Raw genomic sequence first — 25,000 nt, forward strand, 5'->3', positions numbered from 1 at the left:
CAGTGTAATATTGGTACATCTGTATATATTAGCATATGTTTGCATACCCAAACGCACATATATATATATATATATATATATATATATATATATATATATATATGCGTGTGTGTGTATGTGTGTATATATATATATACATATATATTTTGTTGTCCTTATTACTATTTATAATGTTACTATTATTTATGCTATTTATTATCATTATTATTATTATTATTTTATTATATATATATATATATATATATATATATATATATATATATATATATGTACATATTTATATATACATGAATATACATATATAGATGGATTTGTGTATGTAATATATATATATATATATATATATATATATATATATATATATATATATATATATATATATATATATATATATATATACATGAATATACATACATAGATGGATTTGTGTATGTAATATATATATATATATATATGTATATATATATATATAAACGCACACGCACACACACAAGCATACACACACACACACACACACACACACATACATATTTGTGAGTGTATGTTTCGATTCATATGATATTACTAGTTAACTGAATATGATATGAAACCGTTCATTGTAAAATATCCGATAAAATTCCGGTCTAGAAGACAGATGATGTATTAAATTGCGTAGCACAGTATTATTTCATAGTCTTGCCTGTTATAAAAATGTGTAGCAATGCAAATTCAAATAGGATGTAAAATTTCTGATTTCATTATGTTTGGTGTATGTTTGTGATGTGTGTATAATTTTTGATATTGTTTTTGCATGAGTGTACATTTTGTTGTCCTTATTACTATTTATATTGTTACTATTATTTATGCTATTATTATCATCATCATTATTATTATTATTATTATTATTACTATTGATATTATTATTATTATCCTTACTATTGATATTATTATTACTATTGATATTATTATTATTATCCTTACTATTGATATTATTATTATCATTACTATCATTACTATTGATATTATTATTATTATTATTATTATTATTATTATTATTAATATCATTATTATTATTATCATCATTATTGTTGTTATTATTATTATTATTATTTAGACATCTATAGGTGTTATGTTTGTGTATAAGCTTGGTGAAATAAACGAGAGACGATGATTTCAATACATAAATTATGTGTGCACATATTCAAGCATATATACATACTTGCATGAATGTGCATGTGTATGCGTGTGTGTGCGTATATATGCTATATGTATGTAGATATGTATAAAGATGTAAAAGTGCGTATATATGTATATGTATATATAAACATATAAAGATATGAGTAGATATATTACCCAAATTATATATATATATATATATATATATATATATGCACAAACACATACATAGACATTAATATAGATAGATAGACAGATGGAAGACAGGCAGACAGACAGGGAGACAGAGAAGCAGAGAGACAGATAGATAGGGAGATACATAAATCTTCCTATCATTTCTTGCTTGTCCTGCAAAATAGTCATGAGCACTGACCAACTGTATTTTGACAAACATGGCGACCAACAGCTAAATTCCTTAACATTTCATATCAAGTATTGCTATTCTCAAAAATAGAAGACTTGTGGTCGTTACAATACCAGAATATATTTGGATTCTGCTTCAAGAATCATTTGCTTTTCATATTTTTTCATGTAAATTCTTTAAGGCTTACCCCTAAATATATGTGTTGGAGACAGCTAAATATATATGTATATATACATACATACATACATACATATATATATATATATATATATATATATATATATATATATATATATATAAATTGCATCATTAGTTGTTAGATAGATAGATAGATAGATAGATAGACATACCTGCTCCTCTCTTTTCTCTTTTGGAGTCCATTCTGTATTCATACACACACATATGGATGTATACTTTCCATACATATATATACATGCATACAAACACATATGTGTGTGTGTATATGTGAAATATATACATGTATTTCTGTATATACACCACATACAGAAACACACACACTTACAACCAAACGCGGGCACACACACACACATACAACCAAACGCGGGCACAAACACACACAGACACAGGCACGCACATACACATACACGCACATACACACACAAGCTACTACGTGACGCTTTGTTTATTAAAATCGTTTAAAGTAATTAACACACAAAGGAAGCCATAGAGGGGGGGGGGGGTGAAGTATATCTATACATACATATCTGTGTGTGTGTGTGTGTGTGTGTGTGTGTGTGTGTGTGTGTGTTGTGTGTGTATACATATTTGAATAATATTTTCTGTAAGATATATATTGACGACCGCATATGGATGTATACATACATATATGTATATATATATATATATATATATATATATATATATATATATATATATATATATAGACACATACATACACACACACGCACACACACTCATATATGTATATCGCATTATTATAATACAAAAATATAACATGGCAGACCTAGAACGCGCTGCATGTTTTCATGTGTCTACGTCTGCTGTTAAGCTGTTAATGATTAAGATTTATGAGATCCAATGCAAATACACCGTGAAGCGAACCAGTATCCCAGATGTTGCTCTGTTGAAGTCATAGCAACGGGAACAACACCTTCAATTGCATCATTAGTTGTTGGAACATATGTAGAAATTGATTCTGCCCTGTTTGTTGTTGTTGTTTCATGGTTTTGTTTTCAGCGCTTTACGTTTCTTTGTTTTTTAGAACATTATCGTTTACACTCTATTCTGCCCTTATCGCGTTATTCGTTCTCTATGTATGTATGTATGTATGTGTGTATGTATGTATGTATGTACGTATGCATGCATGTATGTATGTATGTATGTACTTATGCATGTATGTATGTGTATGTATGTATGTATGTGAATGTATGTTTGTATGTGCGCGTGTGTGTATGTATATATGTGTGTATTTATGCATGTATGCATGTATGTACTTATGCATGTATGTATCTGTGTGTGTGTGTGTATGTATGTATGTATGTGTGTGTGTGTATGCATGTATGTATGTATGTGTGTGTGTGTATGCATGTATGTATGTATGTATGTATGTGTGTTTATGTATGTATGTACATATGCATGTATGTATGTATGTATGTATGTACTTATGTATGTATTGTATGCATGTATGTATGTGTGTGTATGTATGCATTATGTTTCTACATATGTATGTGTATGTATGTATGTATGTATGTATGTGCGCGTGTGTATGTATATATGTGTGTATTTATGCATGTAGGTACTTATCCATGTATGTATGTGTGTGTGTATGTATTATGTATGTATGTATGTATGTATGTGTGTGTATGCATGTATGTATGTATGTGTGTATGCATGCATGTATGTATGTATGTGTGTTTATGTATGTATGTACATATGCATGTATGTATGTATGTATGTATGTACTTATGTATGTATTGTATGCATGTATGTATGTGTGTGTATGTATGCATTATGTTTCTACATATGTATGTATGTATGTATGCATGTATGTTTGTGCATATGTAAGTACGTATGCATGTATGTTTGTACATATGTAAGTATGTATGTGTGTATGTATGCATGTATGTATGTGCATATATAGGTAGTATGCATATAGGTCGGTACGTACGAATAGAATTATGTATGCATGCATATACTTGTGTGTATGTGGAGTACGTCTGTGTGTATAAATATGCGCGTTTCTATGTATGTGTGTGTGTTTGTATGTATGTATGTGTGTTTGTATGTATGTTGTGAATGTATATATGTGTATGCGTGTATTCATTCGCACACAGTCTACCCTGTTGCTATTACTATTGCTACGCCAAGGCGGCGAGCTGGCCGAAACGTTAGCACGCCGGGCGAAATGCTTAGCGGTATTTTGTCTGTCTTTACGCGCTGAGTTCAAATTCCGCCAACGGACATACAGACAGATAGATTGATAGATGGAGAGAGAGAGAGGCATACATATAGATAGATAGATAGATAGATAGATGAAAACTGAGTTTTGGAGAAAGGTATAGAAAGGGTATTTTGATTGGACGGTAAGTTAAATCGTGTACAGAGAACAAATTGATAGAGAAAGCAGGTAAATAGATTCTAGAAAGATAGGCTGGTCGGTAGATAAGGTAGGTAGGTACGTAGGATGGTGGTATATAGATAAGTAGGTTGGTAGATAAGTTAAGTAGGTATGTAGGTTGGTGGTAAGCAAGTATGTAGGTTCGTAGTGAAGGGCCGGGGAGGGCGCTGGATTGTAGATATGAACCGAACATAACATACATGCAGAAAATGAGCTGTCATATCAGAAAACTAAGTTTTGACAAGGTTACAAGTCCACGATTTGATGCGTGGAACAATGTGACTTTTGTTTTAAAAACAATGTCCACTTGAAAGTCTTTGATCTTAACAAGGTAAGCAACACCTGCTGGAATTGACAATTTACAAGATTGGATGAAGCTTTGAAGTGATACAAAATATTCGGACACAGTCACAGCGTTTACATACACATGTACAATTTGTTTTCACTGAAAATGTCGACAGAATTAAACTACAAGTCCAAAGCGGTACATACATACGTTCATCCATACATAAATTTATATACATATATGTATGTGTGTGCATATATATTATACATATATATATGTGTGTGTGTGTGTGTGTGTGTGCATGTTTGTATGTATATATGTATTTACATATAACTCTTACTAGTTTCAGTTCGAAAGCTGCGATCAGGATGGGGCACCGCTGTTTGCTATCTGTTTGTGTACCTGTGCGTGTGTGTGTGTATATATATATATATATATATATATATATATATACATACATTTGTCTATCTATCTACCAATCTATATATATATATATATATATATATATATATATACTGTAGCACTCCGTCGGTTACGACGACGAGGGCTCCAGTTGATTCGATCAACGGAACAGCCTGCTCGTGAAATTAACCTGCCAGTGGCTGAGCACTCCACAGGCCACCACCCCCTGCCGGAGCCCCGTTGACCTTTAGGTGTTTTCGCTCAATAAAAAATTAGAACGCTCGGTCTGGGAATCGAAACCTGCCATTCTACGACTGAGAGTCCGCTACCTTAACCGCGAGCCATTGCGCCTCCACACACACACACACACACACACACACACACACACACACACACACACACACACACACACACACACACACATGCACATGCATACACACACACACATATATATATATATGTAATTGCCAACCATGTGTGGCGTGCTATACAGGACAGTGCTACTGGGGTCATCTCTAGACTTACGTGATACACACGAACTCGAGTTTCTGGGTCGTTACCCAGAAACTTAGCTCCGTGTGCATTACGTAAGGCCAGTGATAGGAGCGATGACCTCTCCTCGCAAATACTAACCGGACACAAAATGTGTGTCGTTAGCCAGCTGGAAGAGATGTTTCCTGGGGCTATAAATGTCAGTAGCACTGTCCTGTATAGGACGCCACACACCGTTGGCAAAAACGTATATATATATATATATATATATATATATATATACACACACACATATACAAGTATATGTCTTCACGTCTGTTCTCAACGCGTCGCTGCGACCAAATGGAGCAACCTGCAGATACGAAACTGTTTGCACATGTTCATGCAGATTTTGCTCACGCATTATTACTTTGTGCAAAAAATCAAGGTCGGCTACATTTTAACTACACCTTCTTATACGACGGCCTTCTTTCAGTTTCCATCAACCAAATCCACTTACGAGGACTTGCTGGGTCCGAGAAGACACTCGCCCGAGGTGACATGCAGTGAGACTAAATCTGGAATGAGGTAGCTGGGGAGTGAGCTTATATATATGTCTCCGCCACCACCACTTGACAACCGGTTTTGGTTTGTTTACGTCCCTGGAAACTGGAGGTTCGTTAAAAAGAGATTGATAGGATACCTAACAGGCCTTATGAGGGCGATTTGTTCGATAAAAGACCTTGAAGGCAGTTGTCCGAGCATGGCTGCAGTCCAATGATTGAAAAAGTGTTACACTGCTATAATCTTTTAGGTGTAGTAACGTTGGGCCACTTCAAGCTCCGCTATTAATTTGGCTGATTGCAGTGGTCAGGTGCCTGAGAACAGAGGTGATCCACAAAGATTTTTTGGTCCCTTGTACGTTTCTCTTTGTTTGTATTTGTCCCACACCACCACATGACAACCGGTTTTGGTTTGTTTACATCTCCATAACTTAGAGATTCGGCAAAAAGAAATACGATAGAATAAGTAACCGGCTTTGTTCGACTTAAATCCTTCACGGCAATGTTCCCAGCATGGCTGCAGTCCAATGACTGACACAAGTAAAAGATATTCAATTGATGGCAATATAAATCAGTAAGAAATTACAACATAAACACGAACAACTTGGCTAAATGTTTATTAAAATGAAATGTTTGCTTCCTTTTTTTTTTATCTTCCTCTTGTTTTTAGTTTATCATTTGTAATGTATGTATCAGTTATTTGCCTCCTAAAATTAAAGAAAGAATAGAAAAATATATCGTTGCAAAAGGGTTTAAAAAAATATAAGTTGACAAGAATGACAGTAACAGCAATAAGTTCTGAAGTTTAATACAGACATATGTGCAGGTTGTTTAGCATGAAATTGCAGAATTCTCATCTGTCGCCTACGGCAGCTGAGACAATGATATATCCATACACACACATGTTTGTGTGTGTGTGTGCGTGTATTGTATTTGTATATATATACATATACGTGTGTTGTCTGGGGGGGGGGGGCGTGCGTGTGCGAGTATCTACGAAAAATATACAAAATCTGGGGCAACTTTTCTCCTTTTGAAACCCAGTCCACATTAATCGAGTGTCTATAACTGAAACCCCTTGTTGACTGAAACCCCTTGTTGCAATATATCTGAGGGCTGACAAGCGTGTGCTTCTAATAATCCAACAATGTTTCCATGATTAGGAACGATGTGCTAGCAAAATCGTTAGACCGCCGCACACAATAAGCGGCATTTCTTGAGGCTTTAGCTTCTACGTTCAACTTCCAGCGGGATCGAATTTGCCTTGTACCCTTTCGAGGTCAATAAGATTGGTTGAACACTGGTTGAGCACTGGTGTAGATGTAATCGACTAGACACCCCCCCACCCTTAATATTTCAAGCATTTTGCCTATAGTAGAAAGAATTTTTTTCTTTTCAGCCCACATTTACATTGTATGTTACTGTCATTGCAGGATTTTGTCATTTTCAGAATACTTTGTTATCTCTTGATATGTTCATATAGGCAGTATAGCCTGTGAGGGTGTTGCTCTTGTTATTAACCGAATCCAAGTATAAAAATGTCACAGGTAAAAAAAGTCACAGTAGAAATGTGACGGTAATAAAGTCACAGGAGTTTGTCCTGATCCCTCAAATTAATTGTGACTTTTTTACTTGTGACATTTTTCTAGCCAAAATTGTGACTTTTTTACCTGTGACATTTTTCCTAGCCAAAATTGTGACTTTATTACTATGACTCTTTTCCTGTGACTTTATTACCAGTCACCCATTAATCAACGAGAAAATGTCCAAAATATTTGAGTGGGCTACTCCATTCAGAATTAATGATTCTTTTGAAAATGCACCGTTGCATGTCACAATATTTTACGTATATCACATCTCGTTCGATTGGCTGACTTGCTGCTTCATCACTCAAGAAAAATGCTACGAAGCTATCCGTGACAGCTTCTACCTCTACCATTACTTAACCTGTGCAGAGTGTCACTTAATGAGATGTTTCATATAACAAGGTTGGGCAGTTACCCTGTGAGGATTAGCTTCTGCAGACGTTGAGTATTTGCGATTTCAGACAGGAGGGCAATGTGCGGCATCTGCTCTAGCTTCTCTTTAATGGGAGCTTAACATTTGTGAGGGATCCTTTGATTAGAAAACTCCAAGTGCCGATGCAGTTGACACAGTCAATACTGCACAGAAATCTCACTGTCTACAACTTATTTCCAATGAAGAGAAGCTTTCCTCAACGTAATTCAGAGCAATCGTGTGTCAACGAAAAGAACGCGTTAATATTTGTCTGGCATATGACAAATAGCAGCGGAAATTCTTCAAACAATATATTCACCTTCCATATACGGACAGAATACAACGAAGTTCCACGTAACAATAGTCAGATGGCCTTGTCATGGGTGGAATACCTTCGTTCATTTGACGACTGGGTCGCCTGGATCTCTACAACAAAGACAGCATTCAACAAGAATGACGTGTCCATGTGGAAAACGCTACAGAGTTGCATTGCATGCAAGGAATAGAAACTAAATAGTTCTACATGATATCGGTTTCTTTTCTCAAGTACAATATTATGGCGTATTATTTTAGGTTAGAATATTAGAATATGCATATATATATATATATATATATACATATATATATATCCTTTAACCAAATAAATCGACACTAGTACGTACTTATGTTAAGCCTGATACTAATTCGATTGGTTTTTATTTACCGAAGACTAGGTTGCTGACACACACACATGCACACACACACACACACACACACACACACACACACACACACACACACACACACACACACACATATATATATACGATGAGTTTCATTCAGTTTTCGTGTACCAAATCAACTCACAAGGTCCGAGGTTATAATAGAAGACACTCGCTCAAGGTGGCACGCAGTGGGACTGAACCTGCAATCATATGGCTAGAAAGCAAGCTTCTTACCACACTTGCCACGTATGCGCCAATACACATGCACACACACACTCACACACGTGTGCGCGCGCGTACGTGAGCGACCTTTTCTTCATTCCGGAGTTCGCGCGCGTCGTGTCCTTCGTTCGGGTGTACGCGTGTGGCCTAACCTTTCTATTATAGTCACAATAGGTAAAATGTTTTTGGGTGGTGACCTAGTTGATTAAATCGACTCCGGTGCTCAATTTATACCTCTTCTATCGTTCCCCCACCCCACGAAAGGACGAATTTCAGGATCACGAAAGGACAAACTGCAGGATATATTGAACTTCTAAAGGCAAATTCACTGCTGCTTTAGCAGAGAAATTCTCTCTCATGTTAATAGATCAAAAAACACCATAACTGCCCAGTTTTGCCCACTACGGGTTTCCTACACGCAGTGTTACTGGCTCTTTAGCCTTCCTGAATGGGAAATACCAAGGAAAGGTAACTCTGTGAAGATTTAAAACCGTAGCTCTAAATGAAAAGAAAACAGTCAACAACATTCACTGCATTTTGCTGTCCGCAAAACAAGGTTGAGGCATAAGCGAACTTCAATTTATTTAAAATATGTTTGTCATATATTATAATTTCTAAATTCAAACGTATTCTGAGTAAACCGTCGTTTGCTTATGCCTAAGCAATGCTTGTTGTAGTTACTGCTCAATTTATGTATGTATATATGTATGTATATTTATGTATAATATGAAACGGTACATATATATGTGTGTGTGTGTGTGTGTGTATGTGTTTGTATGTATATATACATGCATATATATATATACACACACACACACACACACACACACACACACACACACACACACACACACACACACACACACACACACACACAAATATATATATATGGATGTATAAGAAATAGTGGTAAAACAAGGCATCAGTGTTTGCTAGAAATAACAGTCGACAACTGTAGGACGATTTTCAGCAAAGTTTGATGCCTTGTTGTACCACTATTTCTTATTTATAATTCTACCTTCACGGTGCTTTATTTGGGTAGAAAATGATACTATTGTACTACAATGATATTTAATATATATATATATATATATATATATATATATATATATAATGTGTGTGTGTGTGTATGATACTATTGTATTACAATATTTAAAATATATATATATACATATGTGTGTGTGTGTGTGTGTGCGTATATATATATATATATATATATACATATATATATATATATATATATATACATACATACATACATATATGTGTTTGTGTGTGTGTGTTTGTGTTTGTGTGTCTGTGTTTGTCCGCCCATCATCGCTTGGCAACCGATGCTGGTGTGTTTACGTCCCCGTAACTTAGCGGTTCGGCAAAGAGAGACCGATAGAATAAGTACTAGGCTTACAAAGAATAAGTCCTGGGGGGGGGGTAGATTCGATTCGACTAAAGGTGGTGCTCCAGCATGGCCGCAGTCAAATGACTGAAACAAGTATAAAAGAGTAAAAAAGAGAGATAACATATTTAACGGTGGCACTTACCTCGTTTTGATCCACAGCATAGCATTTTTTTTAAGGGAGATTTTTTGGGTTTTGCATTGTCTATCAATTCTTTGGCTTTCCTTTCTTCCTCCTCAATATCAACCTGTAGAGATTTCTCGTCAGTTGGAATTTCTACTATGATTGGCTCTTCTTCTTCATCCTCCATGTAGTCAGGTGACGTTGAAGTATCTACCAATCGTGTGTCCTTTGTCTCGGTTGTGGCATCTTCTGTTTCTCTTATTATCACGCTGTCTTCTTCGGCATTTGATTGCGGTTCGTCGGCATTTGATTGGGGATAGCTATATAAATGTCTGTACGGTTCCAATTTTTCGTCACGATCCTTGAAATTGGCCGTGTCCGTACTTTCGCTATACACACATGTTTCACAAACAGAATCGTCATCAAATACTTGGTCAATTTTGGCGAAAGGAAGTGGTGGAACATCAACGTTTAAATCAAAATCAAGAGGGAAAGGTGTACCTTGGGCTATGCTACCTCCAAATAATTCTTTATTCTGCTTCCCTTTATGTTTGCAAGTAGGATCCCAACAGAGTGCTAGGTCAACACAAACATTTCCTACAACAGTCGGTGCGTTTTTCTTGTCTCCTCCTAATGGGGTTTCAAAAGTATAAGTTTTCCTTCCAACCGAATCAGTAATTTTAGCGAAATCTTGCGCAGCTGACAGATTTGTATCGGCTTGATTTGTACCTCGACAGTGTTCGCAGACGACTGGTTTTTTGCATCCGCATGGCTTGATAACTTCATGATGGTGGTGGTGGTGGTCATGATGGTGGGGATCATGAAGATCATGATGGTGGTGATGCTCATGATCATCATGATGATGGTGATGATCATGATGGTGATGATCATCATGATGGTGATGATCATGATCATGATGGTGATGATCATGATCATGATGGTGGTGGTGCTCAGGTGGTGGAGGCTCTTGCTGAGGATCATGATGATGATGATGGACAACGGGGTGATAATGCGGCACATGGTGGCAGTGTACAGGTGGTGGAGGTTTCCCACAGCATTCATCGCACAATGTCGGCATTTCCAATTCACATCTCATTTTGTTGGTCGGTCTAAAAGAGAATATATTACTGCACCTTTTGCATCGTCTGAATACAGTTTCGGCAAAATGAATCTCTTCATAGAGAAGCGAAGTGAAGGGGTCGAATTTTGAAGATTGTTCTTTCCTCTCTTTCATTGCTTTGTACTTACATTTTGTTGCACTGCATAATGGCTGTGCTGCCTCTATCTCTTCTTGATTTGGCCATCTAGTCGGATCAGAATGGCATTTAACTGTGTAAGCACAGTGATGGCAGGGGTGTTCAATAATCTTTTCAGGTTGTGGTGGAGGAGGAGGACTATAAATGCAATGCACATGGTGTTTAGGGTGGTGGCAGGGATGTTCTTCAAACTTATCAGGTGCAGGAGGAACTTCCGGCTCATCTTCTATTTCCACTTCATCAATGCGACGGTGGCATCGAAGGGCCTCTTCACACGCTTGACACAAGAAGTCCGATTCCTCGACCTGCGATTCCACATCTTTAGTAATTTCTTTAGTAGTAATCGGTACGTGTTCATATATTACTTTTCCACAACAACATTTCCTCTTGACCAACTTCGTTTCTGGTGTATGTGGACGTCTTATCTCTGCGTCTGGCGTACGCTTGCGCTCTGATCTTCCTTCTGGGGTACGCGCACGGCTCGATCTTGATTCTGGCGTATGAGTGCGGCCTTTTCTTGATTCTGGAGTACGCGCGCGTCCTGTCCTTCGTTCTGGGGTGCGCCCACGGCCTGATCTAGATTCTGGCGTTTGAGAACGGCTTGACTTTGACTCTGGCGTACGTGAACGGCTCGTCTTTCCACTGTCTATTACTATATGGCCATGTCTAAGACAATGTTCACAAATGAAGTCGGTTACTACAGCTTTAGCATCAGTCTGTTCCGAAAATGGACACGTATCTGCTTTAGGTCTTCCGCACTTTTGGCACAAATTGGCCTTCTTCGTGTTCAGCTGTAACTTAGTGGTGGTACCGTGTATGTGGTGACAACAAGGGTCTATGATAAGCTTCGTCGTTTCTACTTTACGGGGCTTTTCCTTCTCCTCCGCAATGGAAATGTTTATCTCACCTTGAGCTCCTCTGGCACCCTCCGGGCTAATCGAGCATCTGGTTGCACCGTCGGGCTCCTCGTAAACTGACAATGTCATATTCTCGGGAGTTCTGACGCAAACCCGTGAATCCTCGTAAACATGTTCTCCTCTTCCGGATATCTGAATCGGAGAGATGGGAGGGGTATAACCCTTTTTGGTTGGATATTTTAATATAACTTTCTGCTTGTCCTCATCTACAGCAACCTGAGGTTGGCCCGTATAATGTAGGGCCACTTTTGCGCTGTCCTGGGGCATCTTGACAAGATGATATTGACAGATTTATATAAATGCGCGTGTATATATGTATATATATGTATATATACAATATATTTATAGAGATAGATCGATATAGGTATATAGGAAATGTCTAGAATATATCAGTAATTGCTTGTGTATATATTTAATTATTCTTTTCAAAGAAATGTCAGTTCATCTGTGCTTGAAAAAGTAGTTTCAATAACACTTTGTAATATGTCGAGCAATTTTCGTACGCTTTTCTATGTCGATATGTACATAAAAATATAGATATGCATGTATGTGTGCGTCTTTTAGTATATAAATATATTTATATGTGCATATATGCTATGGAGAAAGACAAAGGGAGAAGGGGAGAGAAAGAGAGAAACCTTCCAAAAAACAGCGACAGGAGAGATAAAGATAAAGGTTTAAACAGTAGGAGAGAGTGATAAATATTACTTGTCTAGTCACCCTCACCCTCTTTCTCTCCCTCTATTTATGTATGTGTATATAAGCTATATATATATGTGTGTATATATATGTGTGTATATACATATATATATATATATAGCTTATATACAAGCTATATATATATATATAAATACATATATATATATATATATATATAATATTTTGTATAACACCTTCAGTCTGAAGATTGATTCGTATAAGAGAAGTTGGTAAACTGTTTTGTGTTAAAGATTTTTCACGGATAAAGCTTGATGAGGTTGCTTAAAGGTAAATTTAAACGAGAAGAACAAAAGCACGCGTGCAAATGTACACGTATATATAAGTGTGTATATCTGCGAGTATGTGTGTTTGTAAGTAGGAGGAAGCGGAAACTGTTTCGTATTGCAAATTAAAGACGATGAAGTAGGAACGGAAAAAGGAAGAAAAATTAAGAATATAATTGAGGATTTCTTCGATCACATGCTGTCATTTTTTCTTCCTCTTTGCGTATAATCCAGGCTATTTGGCGGAACTTTTTTTTTTCCTTTTGGTACTTCTTTTCCTTATTCCTTTCTCTCAAAATTTTAGGATTCTATGCGAAAACAACAACGCAAAACAGATCATATAAACGAACAATTCAAAACTAAAACGATTTTCTTTGTTATCTACTGATACTTTTTTACCACAGTCTTTAGTGGATATAATTCAGTTAAACACTCATATTACTTCGTAACTCTTTTGTTCCTTATAACTACACATACATTTATGAAATTATATATATATATATACATATATTATGTACCAAAATATTCTCTATTTTCAACTGCTAAATATATATATATATATTCTATTAATTTCTACACTTGATAATGAAAGTTACTGCAAAAATCAAAATGGAATATTACGTCATAAATATGCAATGATGAGAACAGATCATGTGACTGAGGATAAAATGTTTACAGAATAAAATTGTTATATATATATATAAATGAAGGTACGTAAATGTATAAACCAACACGCGCACACACCGAACACATCGTATGCACACAGACAACCTCAAACATACAGCTAAACACATACACACATAGATTATAAACGGAGAAGTGAGAGAAGAGAAAATAAAATAAAATGAGTGTGTAAACTACACACACACACACACACACATGATATATATATATATTTGAAGAAAAGCAAATTTTATTCACCAAATCTCTTGATTTTGTTTTTGTTTATTTTTTTACCCTACCAGATTCTGGTGCCTCAAACATTTTAAGTACATTTTAATCTTTTGACTAAATCTATATTATTATATACAGATATATATATATATATATATATATATATATATATATAGATATATATATATATATATATATATTTTTCGTAATGAGATTAAAAAAAATCAAGGCTGTGTAGATTTTAGAACATTTATAAACAAGACTTACAGCCGTTTCCAGGATATTTATTATATCCTTTCATCGGAGACGGTGTGAAAAAATGGTTAAGTAATAGTTAATTTAGATAAGACACAAAATAGAGAGTGAGGTGGTGGAATGAAAATAGATTTCGTATCTTATCTAAATTAACTATTGCTTAACCATCTTCTCTCACCGTCTCCGATATAAAAATAACCTGGAAACAGCTGTAAGACCGATTTATAAATATTCTAAAATCTACACAGCTTTGTTTTTTTTTATCTCCTTACGAATATATATATATATATATATATATATATATATATATATATATATATAATTAATATAGGGTAGGAAAAATTATAGAAATTTTTTCTACCAGTGGCCTAGTGTGTATACAAAGTTAATAAACATATTTTTCATATAAATATTAGTTTACATTTAAGTACAAAGAGGCGAGCCTTAACAGGTTGCCTAACTTACTAGAAAGAACAGTCAATACGACCAAATCACAGTTAAGAGCAATTTCGAAGGGAATGAAAAATAAAAACATTTACCATGTTTCACAGCCGGACCTCATGTTTCAAACTTTAATTAGCAAATAAATTAAAATTCGAAATCTGAGGTCAGGGTGTAAAACATGGTTAATGTTTTTATTTGCATTCCACTCTTCGTTTTTTTGTTCCCTCTCTCTCACATTTCCTTGCCTTCTCTTCTTGCTAACTTTCCCTCCTCTTCTCACTTCACTATGTCCCTATCATTTCCCCCCCTCCTTAATTCTTCTGTCCCTCTGCTTCTACATCTCTCTCTACTCTCCTCACGTGACCGGTGCTCGGCCAAGCCTGATCATTCTTTCTTGGTTCGGCCGTCGTCCAAGCAACATCTATATTACTCCCTGTGCCTGTGAAGGCTTTATTTCCACACACGCCAGCTTAATTTAATTCATCCTTAGTCGAAAGACACCTGTTGTTATTTCCTGTTATATATATATATATATATATATATATATATGTATGTATGTGTGTGTGTGTGTGTGTAAAAGAATATAAAAAATGGGACAAGAACGCAAAACATCATGACAGTTAGATGATATAAAGAAGAGACAAGAAAAAGCAAGGACGGGTCATTCGGAGTTTATATATATATATATATATATATATATATATATATATATATATTATAGTGTTGGTGGTCAAATGAAAGAAAAGGGCACTTCACATATTTAGTAGAAGTTTCATGTATTGTTTATAACAGTTTGATTCGGTTCGTGCGACTTCAAGTTTCGCAGGCTCCGAACGGGGTGATTCGGTATTCTCATATCGAGTCCAATGCAAACATTTAAGTGTGGTACATATCTTAACGAGTTCTTTTGCCCAGTTCTCTATATATTACGGGGGGGGGGGGGTCGTAAACAAAGTAAAAGCAGTTGTCATGCGTTGAGGTTTCAAACAAGAATCCGCAACATATACATGCATAAGCAAAAATACATATATATTTACACACACACACACACACACACACACATGAATTATATATGTGTGTGTGAGTATATATATTCTTATGTGTGTGTGTGTGCGTGTGTGTGTGTGTGTGCGTGTGTGCGTGTGTGTGTGTGTGTGTGCGTGTGACCGTGTGTATAAGTGTGTTTGTATTGGTAGATAGATAGATAGATAGATAGATATCTTATTTCAAGGCGTAAAAGCATTGTCCAGTCACTTACAGTAAAGTGATCAAAGAGATGTCAATAATCCCAGAGTATATGCCGTTCTGGACGAGTCATATGCATTTTGTCCGACAAAAAATTGTGGATTTAATACTTCCATAGATTTAAGATGTGGTGGCAGAATCGTCAGCACCCCTGACAAAACACTTAGCGGCATTTCGTCCGTCTTTACGATCTGAGTTCAAATTCTGCTGGGGTCGTCTTTGCCTTTCATCCTTTTCAGCTTCTATGAAATAAGTTTCAGTTGAGCATTGGGGCCTATGAAATCAATTTACTCCCACCAACGAATGCTATTTTTTTGGCCTGCAGTCGCTGGTATCGTTAATTCTGTTATTATCATTCTTAAACTAGTGACATTGGATGATAATAGAATTAACTGTACCTTTTAAAATTAATTATTAATCATATATATATATATATATATATATATACATACATATGTGTGTACAAATACTATTTACGTAATGTCTGCATATGCATACATTACGTTCTTCAGATTATAGTTGTTATTCATGAGATAGCTGTTCGTCATTGGATTCTAATGACACGCCCCATAGACATCACTTTGACTCTATGCATAGTTAACCATTCATCGTCATGTTCTGAGAGCTATACCTAACTACAACTGGCGCTGAGGTTCTGACTTGTTTAGTTATTTGAGATATGTACAGTTACCATTCAGTTATCCGTGTGTGTGTGTGTGTGTGTGTGTGTGTGTGTGTGTGTGTGTTTGTGTGTGTCTTCTTTTACCAGTGGTAATAATACATAGAGGGCCATATGTATATAGCTCTAGAAGATTTTGCTGTGGATGTCATGCCACTCTCATAGAGCTGAACCCTTGGCATATGCCACACAAACCTTATGAGGAGTAGATATATGAAACAGGTCAACAGTCTAAGTGATAAATAAACCCAGTATCGCAAAAGAAGCTCAGAGGAATAATAATAATGATTTCATATTTTTCCACAAGGGTGTAGGAGTGACTGTGTAGTAAGTAGCTTGCTTACGAGCCACATGGTTCCGGATTCAGTCCCACTGCGTGGCACCTTGGGCAAGTGTCTTCTACTATAGCCTCGGGCCGACCAAAGCCTTGTGAGTGGATTTGGTAGACGAAAGTTGAAAGAAGCCCGTCGTATATATGTATATATGTATGTATGTGTGTGTATATGTTTGTCTGTGTTTGCCCCCACATCGCTTGACAACCGATGCTGGTGTGTTTACGTCCCCGTAACTTAGCGGTTCGGCAAAAGAGACCGATAGGATAAGTACTAGTCTTAGAAAGAATAAATCCTGGGGTCGATTTGCTCGACTAAAGGCGGTGCTCCAACAAGGCCACAGTCAAATGACTGAAACAAGTAAAAGAAAATAAAGTCTAAGGGCAGCAATTTTTTTTGGAGGGGAGGGGGGGATAAGTCGATTACATCGAGTCTGGTGTTCAACTGGTACTTATTTTATCGACCTCGAAAGGATGAAAGGATAATAATTAACAAAGTACCAGGACCTGACCATTGAGTTACCGATGCTATGGAAAGTGCGGATTCTAGGTTCATTAGAAACCATCCCTAAAAATCTGAGCAGATGGATAGAGGAAATAGGCATAAAACCTAGCTTTGCGCAGCTCCAGAAAACAGTGTTATTAGGGATAGCTAGGATACTTAGGAGGGTTCTTGGCATCTAAGGTTACTTGTTGTGGCCCGATGTTAAGAATTTTTGTTTTCCAACAGTCTAATTCGTTCTGCATAAGCGGAATAATAAATATTTTATAAAATTTAATAACAGCAACAACAATAATAATAATAATAATAATAATAATAATAATAATAATACAGCAACAACAACAACAATAATAATAATAATAATAATAATAATGATAAAGTTAGACCAGGACCCAGGGAAACCAACAATGTACAAGACTCAAAATATTGTGTTGGCATCGACCACTCACATCCAATATATACGTGCCTAGGGTCTCTGATTAAGACCCAGTCGGAAGATGAAATAAAATGCAAATCAAACAGACAATTGTAGTAATAATAATAATAATAATAAAAGAACAGGACAGAAAATTTAGGAGCGATGTCTGCCGTATCTTTCCGTAGAAATATCTTGATCCTTCTGATTCCGGCATTGTGCTCCATGATCAAGACATGATAATTAAAAGACGAGATAGTTTTATCGAGTAGCAAGACACGAATTTGGGGGTTCGTACATCCGGTACGGAAACATATAGAAGTTGACATACACGCCATGCGATTATGGCAACTGAAAGACAGACATGTAACAGCCAAATATCTGGAAATTGTATCATCTTTATGTTTACGACTAGAAGTCCTACTAGACTTTACTAAATAAGGGATCCCCCGCAGTCGGTAGAGTGTTTTCCCCTCCCCGCGTTTTATTGAGTAACAAGGCACAAATTTGGAGGTTCATACACCCGGTACAAAAAGCATATAGGTTGGCATATACTCTATACACACCATACAGGCATATACATACATGCATGCATAATACCTCGATACTTACATATACACAAGCATACACACACACACACACATATATATATATATATATATATATATATATATACTCACATACATACATGCGCATATTCATACATTCATATATACCCGTCTAAAAATATACATAAATGCATTACAGTTTCATACATATATATACACACATACAAGCATATACACAGAATTAGAATTAACATTCAGACGTACATTAATACATACGCGTATACATCCACACAAACACACACATATATATATCTATACATACGTACATACATACGTAAATACATACATGCATACATACATACAAACATACATACATGAATACATGCATACGTATGTACGTACGTACATACATAAACACTAACCTCTTTATGACGTCAAATTTAACTGTTAAGCCAATGATGATAATCGTTAATGATTTACTCCAGCTTGGTCTTAGCCTTTCAAGCTACAACAACCAAATGAACGAAAGAACAATATATTTTCATCTTTATATACACACACGCGCGCGAACACGAACACACACACACGTGTGTGTGTGTGTGTGTGTGCGCGCGTGTGTGTCTGTATTTATAGGTGTGTTTGTGTTTATGTGTATCTATACCTATATCTATATATGTGCGTTTATGTGTGTGAGATAAAATAAAAACAATTTTATATTAAACGTATTACTTAAAAATATCTATCGATTATACTTTTAGTATAATGGTATTGGCAGTGGCTTCGAATCTTTCCCCTGCCTAATCTTTACCGGACACTCTGATGAAGGCTTAGGAGGTCGACATTTTATAGCCATTGTTATCACCGTTATACTAAAGGAAAAATGCATATATCATAGACGCTTCCTCGTTCTGAGTATAGGATGACGGTGCTGGTACGTAAAGCGATGCCAGTCCATGATGCTTTTAAAAGTGAGGAGAGACCTTGCAGACAATTAATCTCATTCTCTGAACAACGATGATCTATGCCCCACAAACAAGGACTAGCCAAAGTCCTCGGTTGTCATCGAATCGCAGGTTTTACAAGAAAGTTTTTATTCTCCTAGAGCAATGTCCTAACAAAGACTATGGATCACATACTCCCAGGAATTTGATGCACCATGCCTACAATCTCATTCATAGTTCTCTGCTGACGAAACCTGTAGTGCTTGATCGTTGCGTGTGTGTGTGTGTGTGTCTACTAAATACCACATTTGACGCTTCTAAAGTTATATATATATATATATATATATATATATATACATATATATATATATATACATATATATACATATATACATATATATACATATACATACATACATACATATATGTATACTCATGTATTTGTGTGCTCTCGTAAAATATGTATACGTATACATATACATACCTAATACATACACACACACACACACACACACACACACACATATATATATATATATATATATATATATATATATATATATATATATATATATATATACATATACAACAGACGATTGTGTAGGCATACTCGAGGCAGCTGCTGTGTTTTCTGCACCAAAGTCCCCAGTTTGTTGATGACAGCTGAAGAATCTATCGCTGTCTACGAGAAATGCTTTCTTCTTTGGCACTCCGTCGGTTTCGACGACAGGGGTTTCCAGTTGATCCGATCAACGTAACAGCGTGCTCGTGAAATTAACGTGCTAGAGGCTGCTGCACTCCACAAACACGTGTACCCTTAACGTAGTTCTCAGGGAAATTCAGCGTGACACACAGTGTGACAAGGCTGGCCCTTTTGAAATACAGGTACAACAGAAACAGGAAGAAAGAGTGAGAGAAAGTTGTGGTGAAAGAGTACAGCAGGGTTCTCCACCATCTCCTGCTGGAGCCTCGTGTAAATTTAGGTGTTTTTCGCTCAATAAACACTCACAACGCCACACACATGCACACACACACTCACATAATATGTGTGTGTGTGTATGCATATATATATATATATATATATACACGCAGATACACACATACATACAAATTCATATATGTATAATTACTGTATTACTCCTACATCTATCCTTATGTTACTAGCCACCAACCGCAGTCTTATATATAGGTCGGTTTCCTCCCCTAAAATGTAAAAACAAGAATGACAGAAAGTTACGAGACACCGATTCATCTTCAAATGCGTGATTTTCTTTGCATATATATAGATATATATATGTGTGTATGTATATATATATATATATGTGTGTGTGTGTGTGTGTGTGTGTGTGTGTGTGTGTATCAATTATCTATCTATACACACTATATATGTATATATATATATATATATATATATATATATATATATACGCACATATATATATTTGAAAAGATTTCTAAAAGTACCACGCAAGTAAGTAGATATTAAAGTTATCTTTAATACATATATATATATATATATATATAGATAGATGGATATATGCGTGTGTGTGTGTGTGTGTGTGTGTGTGTGTCTACTAAATACCACATTTGACGCTTCCAAAGTTTATATATATTTATATACATACATACATATATATATATGTATGTATGTATGTATACTCATGTATTTGTGTGTTCTCGTAAAATATGCAAAAATGTGTATACGTATACATATACATACCTAATACACACACACTCACACGCACACACACACACACACACACACACACACACACACACATATATATATATATATATATATATATATATATATATATACAACAGACGATTGTGTATGCATAAGTTTACTAATATACACACACGCACATATGCGCACATGCACAGACAGACACACACACATACACACATACTTTTACGCACATTCACACATCCATACACATACGCATGCTGAAATACATAATTGCATACTTGTAAATGGCACCTCAGTGATTTATGAAGACATTCCTGTCAACAGTTGATTTTCTATGAGAAAACCGGAATAGTAAGTAATATTATAAGACAAAAACTTGGCGTAGAATCGCGCATAGTTTTTCATTCTTGGAGTATTTATTACATTTCATTGTCTTTTCTTTGTTACAGAACAATTTGTCTGAACTGTTTTTCAGCTGTTTCTTCTCCGAAAAACATATATAGCATCAGGTAAGGAAGAACATACAGATATACGGTTATAGGGATAAGCATCTACTTAGCTGTCTATATCTCTATCAATCGATCTGTCTGTTTATCTACTCACACACAAACAGAAACGTACATAGTAAACGCACCCAAAGTCTAGCGACACATATTCAAGGAAGAGTGATCGCCAAGGTTAAAATCAGTGAATGGGAGACCGAATTTCACATAGAAACCGCGGGGTGATTTCTTGAGGCCTATATCAGGTCATCCCATAAGTTCTGTCCGGTTTTACCTTTTTTTTTTAATTGAATGGAATTTAATAGTATTTTAGAATGTCTAATGGAATTTAAAATTAATTTTTATGCCTTTGTGTACATTTAAACTGACTAAATATTATTTTACAGTATAATAGAATTAAAATTGCTTTGATTAAAACCCTTTCTAACATGGCAGTATCCAAAGAGCATTTGAGGCACATAATGCTTTATGAGTACAAAAAAGGAAACTCTGCAGCCGAAGCGACTCGAAACATACTCTCAGTTTATGGGAAAGAATGCTTGAATGAAAGAACTTGCAGAAGATGGCTTGCAAAATTCAGAAGTGGAGATTTAAGCCTTCAAGATGAAAATCGAACAGGATGTCCAGTTGAGTTTGATGATAAGCTACTTGAGGCATTACTTGAAGAAAATCCTGCATTATCAGTTGAAGAATTGGCAATGAAGCTTAGTTCAAACCATACAACTGTTCATCGTTATCTTCAACAACTTGGAAAGGTTCCTAAACTTGGAAAATGGGTGCCTCATGAATTGTCCGAAAGCAACCACTAATCCCGAGTTGACATCTGTTCTTCTCTCCATTCTCGCGAACTCATTTCACCCTTTTTGGATAGACTTGACTGGTGACAAAAAATGGATCTCCTATCGAAATGTTAAACGTTGTAAACAGTGGCTTGGTAAAAGGGAAAAGACTCAACCACAACCGAGAAGGGAACTTCATAGGAAAATGGTTCTTCTCTCTATCTGGTGGGTTTGCAAAGGAGTAATTCACTTTGAATTGTTACCATCTAATGCAACAACCAATGTTCAAATCTACTGTCAGCAATTAGAGCTTTTGCACCAAGCTTTGAAGAAAAAAAGACCCGCTTTAGTGAATCGTATAGGAGTGATGTTTCATCAGGACAATGCGCGACCCCTCACTGCAAAGGTCGAACGTCAGAAGATCGAAGAGCTTGGCTGGGAAAAAAATCCTCATCCACCTTATTTTGTGTCGCTGCTATAATCGGTTTCTATATATGTATATTTGTGTATATTTGTGTATGGGTTAGTATGTGCGTGTGCGTGTGCATACATCTATGTGTTTGTGTCTTTGCGTTAGTGTTTGTCCCCACGAAACAGCTGTACAACCGATCCCGGTTTGCTTTTGTCTCCCCAAAATAACTACCAGATTTAAAAATAAAATCTAGAAGTCAATTTGATCGAAAAAAAATACCTAGAAGACGGTGCACCAATGTGGCCGCATTCCAATGAATGAATTTAGTTTACATGAAAACAAAAAAATACCTTTATTCATTCTTTCGCTTATAAATCATATAACTTATTATAAATATGGCCAACCTGAAGGCACTAATTTATCCCTTTTAAACTACTTTATTTAGCATATGTAATTGGGTGTAGCGATATTTCTGAGCATACCGATATATGCAATGAAATGGGGTTATTCGACTGTTTTCAACTCTAATGTTAGAGTAAGTCGTAAAATGGGAACCGTGATAACTAGCTACCAAGGTTGCCATCGAAATTATATACATGTGTAACATCATTTAAATGTATCGTGTACTTTGAAGTGCGGATTTCTTCGGCGTTTAATCAAGAATGTTATACCCCCGTGGACACACTAACACACATGCACAGGTGTAAATATTGTGGGCAATCTCTTTCTCTCTTTTTCTCCCTATCTGTCTCTCACGTACACTATCTGCCTCCCGCGCTCTCTCTCTCTCACTATCTATGTATCTATATATATACATCCATGTATCTATCTATCTATCTATCTATTGCAAGATAGTAGGATAGGTAGATTAACATATATATATATATATATATATATATATATATAAGATACATACATACATACATACATACATACATACATAGATGGATACCAGAGCTGGCTGTAAAACAACCTGAAAGAGCTCTCAAAAATTAGTCGTGTTGAACGTATAGTAAAAGTCGTATATCCATGAAAATGAGTGGCACGCACAGACGTGCACGCACACATGCACAAGTGCCTACATATAAAACCTTTTAAATGACACGCAAATCTCGATGAATTCTAAATTACGGCTTGTTGACTTTTCAAACATGGCGGAGTCGATCGTCATGAGATCTGCTTTCAGTCGTTTTCTTCTACAGGCACAGAGAAACGAAGTGATATGAAAGCGAGATCAGTATTTCACCAATTCCGATGATGTAAAACAAATTAAGACCTGGACATGATTCGAACTCAGAATGCAAAGAGCGGGAACTAATATATCTCAGCAAACTAGCTCATTGTCAAAAGATTTTCAATCGAACTCCGTATGGCATGTATATGTATATACATACATCACTTGATTAGGTGATCAACCAGACACCCAGTTGTTGTTGCACATCGATGATCACAATGCGCGTTGCATCTTTTTAGCCTTCGAATCACGCCACCGCACTGGCAAAGGAGAGCATTTCACTCTTTATATATATATATATATATATATATATATATATATATATATATATATATATATAGATGAAGATCAGAATAGAGTATTCTTTACTCTTAACTGTGAAACGATCGTACTAAATTAACTAAAGGCAGGTGGTTTTTTAACTCTTCTCTACTGTTTTTTGTTCTGTGTGTATCAAAAATATCGCTATCAATCTGGAGTAATAATTTGTAGTTTTGAAATCAGTAGTTCTTTGACTGCTATTTCTGAATTCTCAGTATGTTGGAGAAGCAGGTTACTGTCAATCCCTATATATTTATGATTATATATATATATATATATATATATATATATATATATATATGTATATATATAACGACATATAGGCATATGAATCTATAGATAAGACAAGGTAGTTGGATAGATATATACA

General features: G+C 35.7%; 1 protein-coding gene across 1 annotated transcript; it reads right to left on the minus strand.

Moving 5' to 3' along the window:
- Positions 1-6,441: 6,441 nt before the first annotated feature.
- On the minus strand, positions 6,442-19,325 carry LOC128251571 (uncharacterized). Its single transcript, XM_052978376.2, has 3 exons — positions 19,173-19,325; positions 10,303-13,745; positions 6,442-6,547 (listed from the first exon to the last, which is right to left on the minus strand). Exons 2-3 carry the CDS (start codon positions 12,719-12,721, stop codon positions 6,537-6,539), a joined length of 2,430 nt encoding a protein of 809 aa, XP_052834336.1. The 5' UTR covers positions 12,722-13,745; positions 19,173-19,325; the 3' UTR covers positions 6,442-6,536.
- Between the last annotated feature and the right edge of the window lie 5,675 nt (positions 19,326-25,000).

This window comes from Octopus bimaculoides, chromosome 26 (assembly GCF_046866305.1).
Source record: "Octopus bimaculoides isolate indiv1 chromosome 26, ASM4686630v1, whole genome shotgun sequence".
Lineage (NCBI taxonomy): Eukaryota > Metazoa > Mollusca > Cephalopoda > Octopoda > Octopodidae > Octopus > Octopus bimaculoides.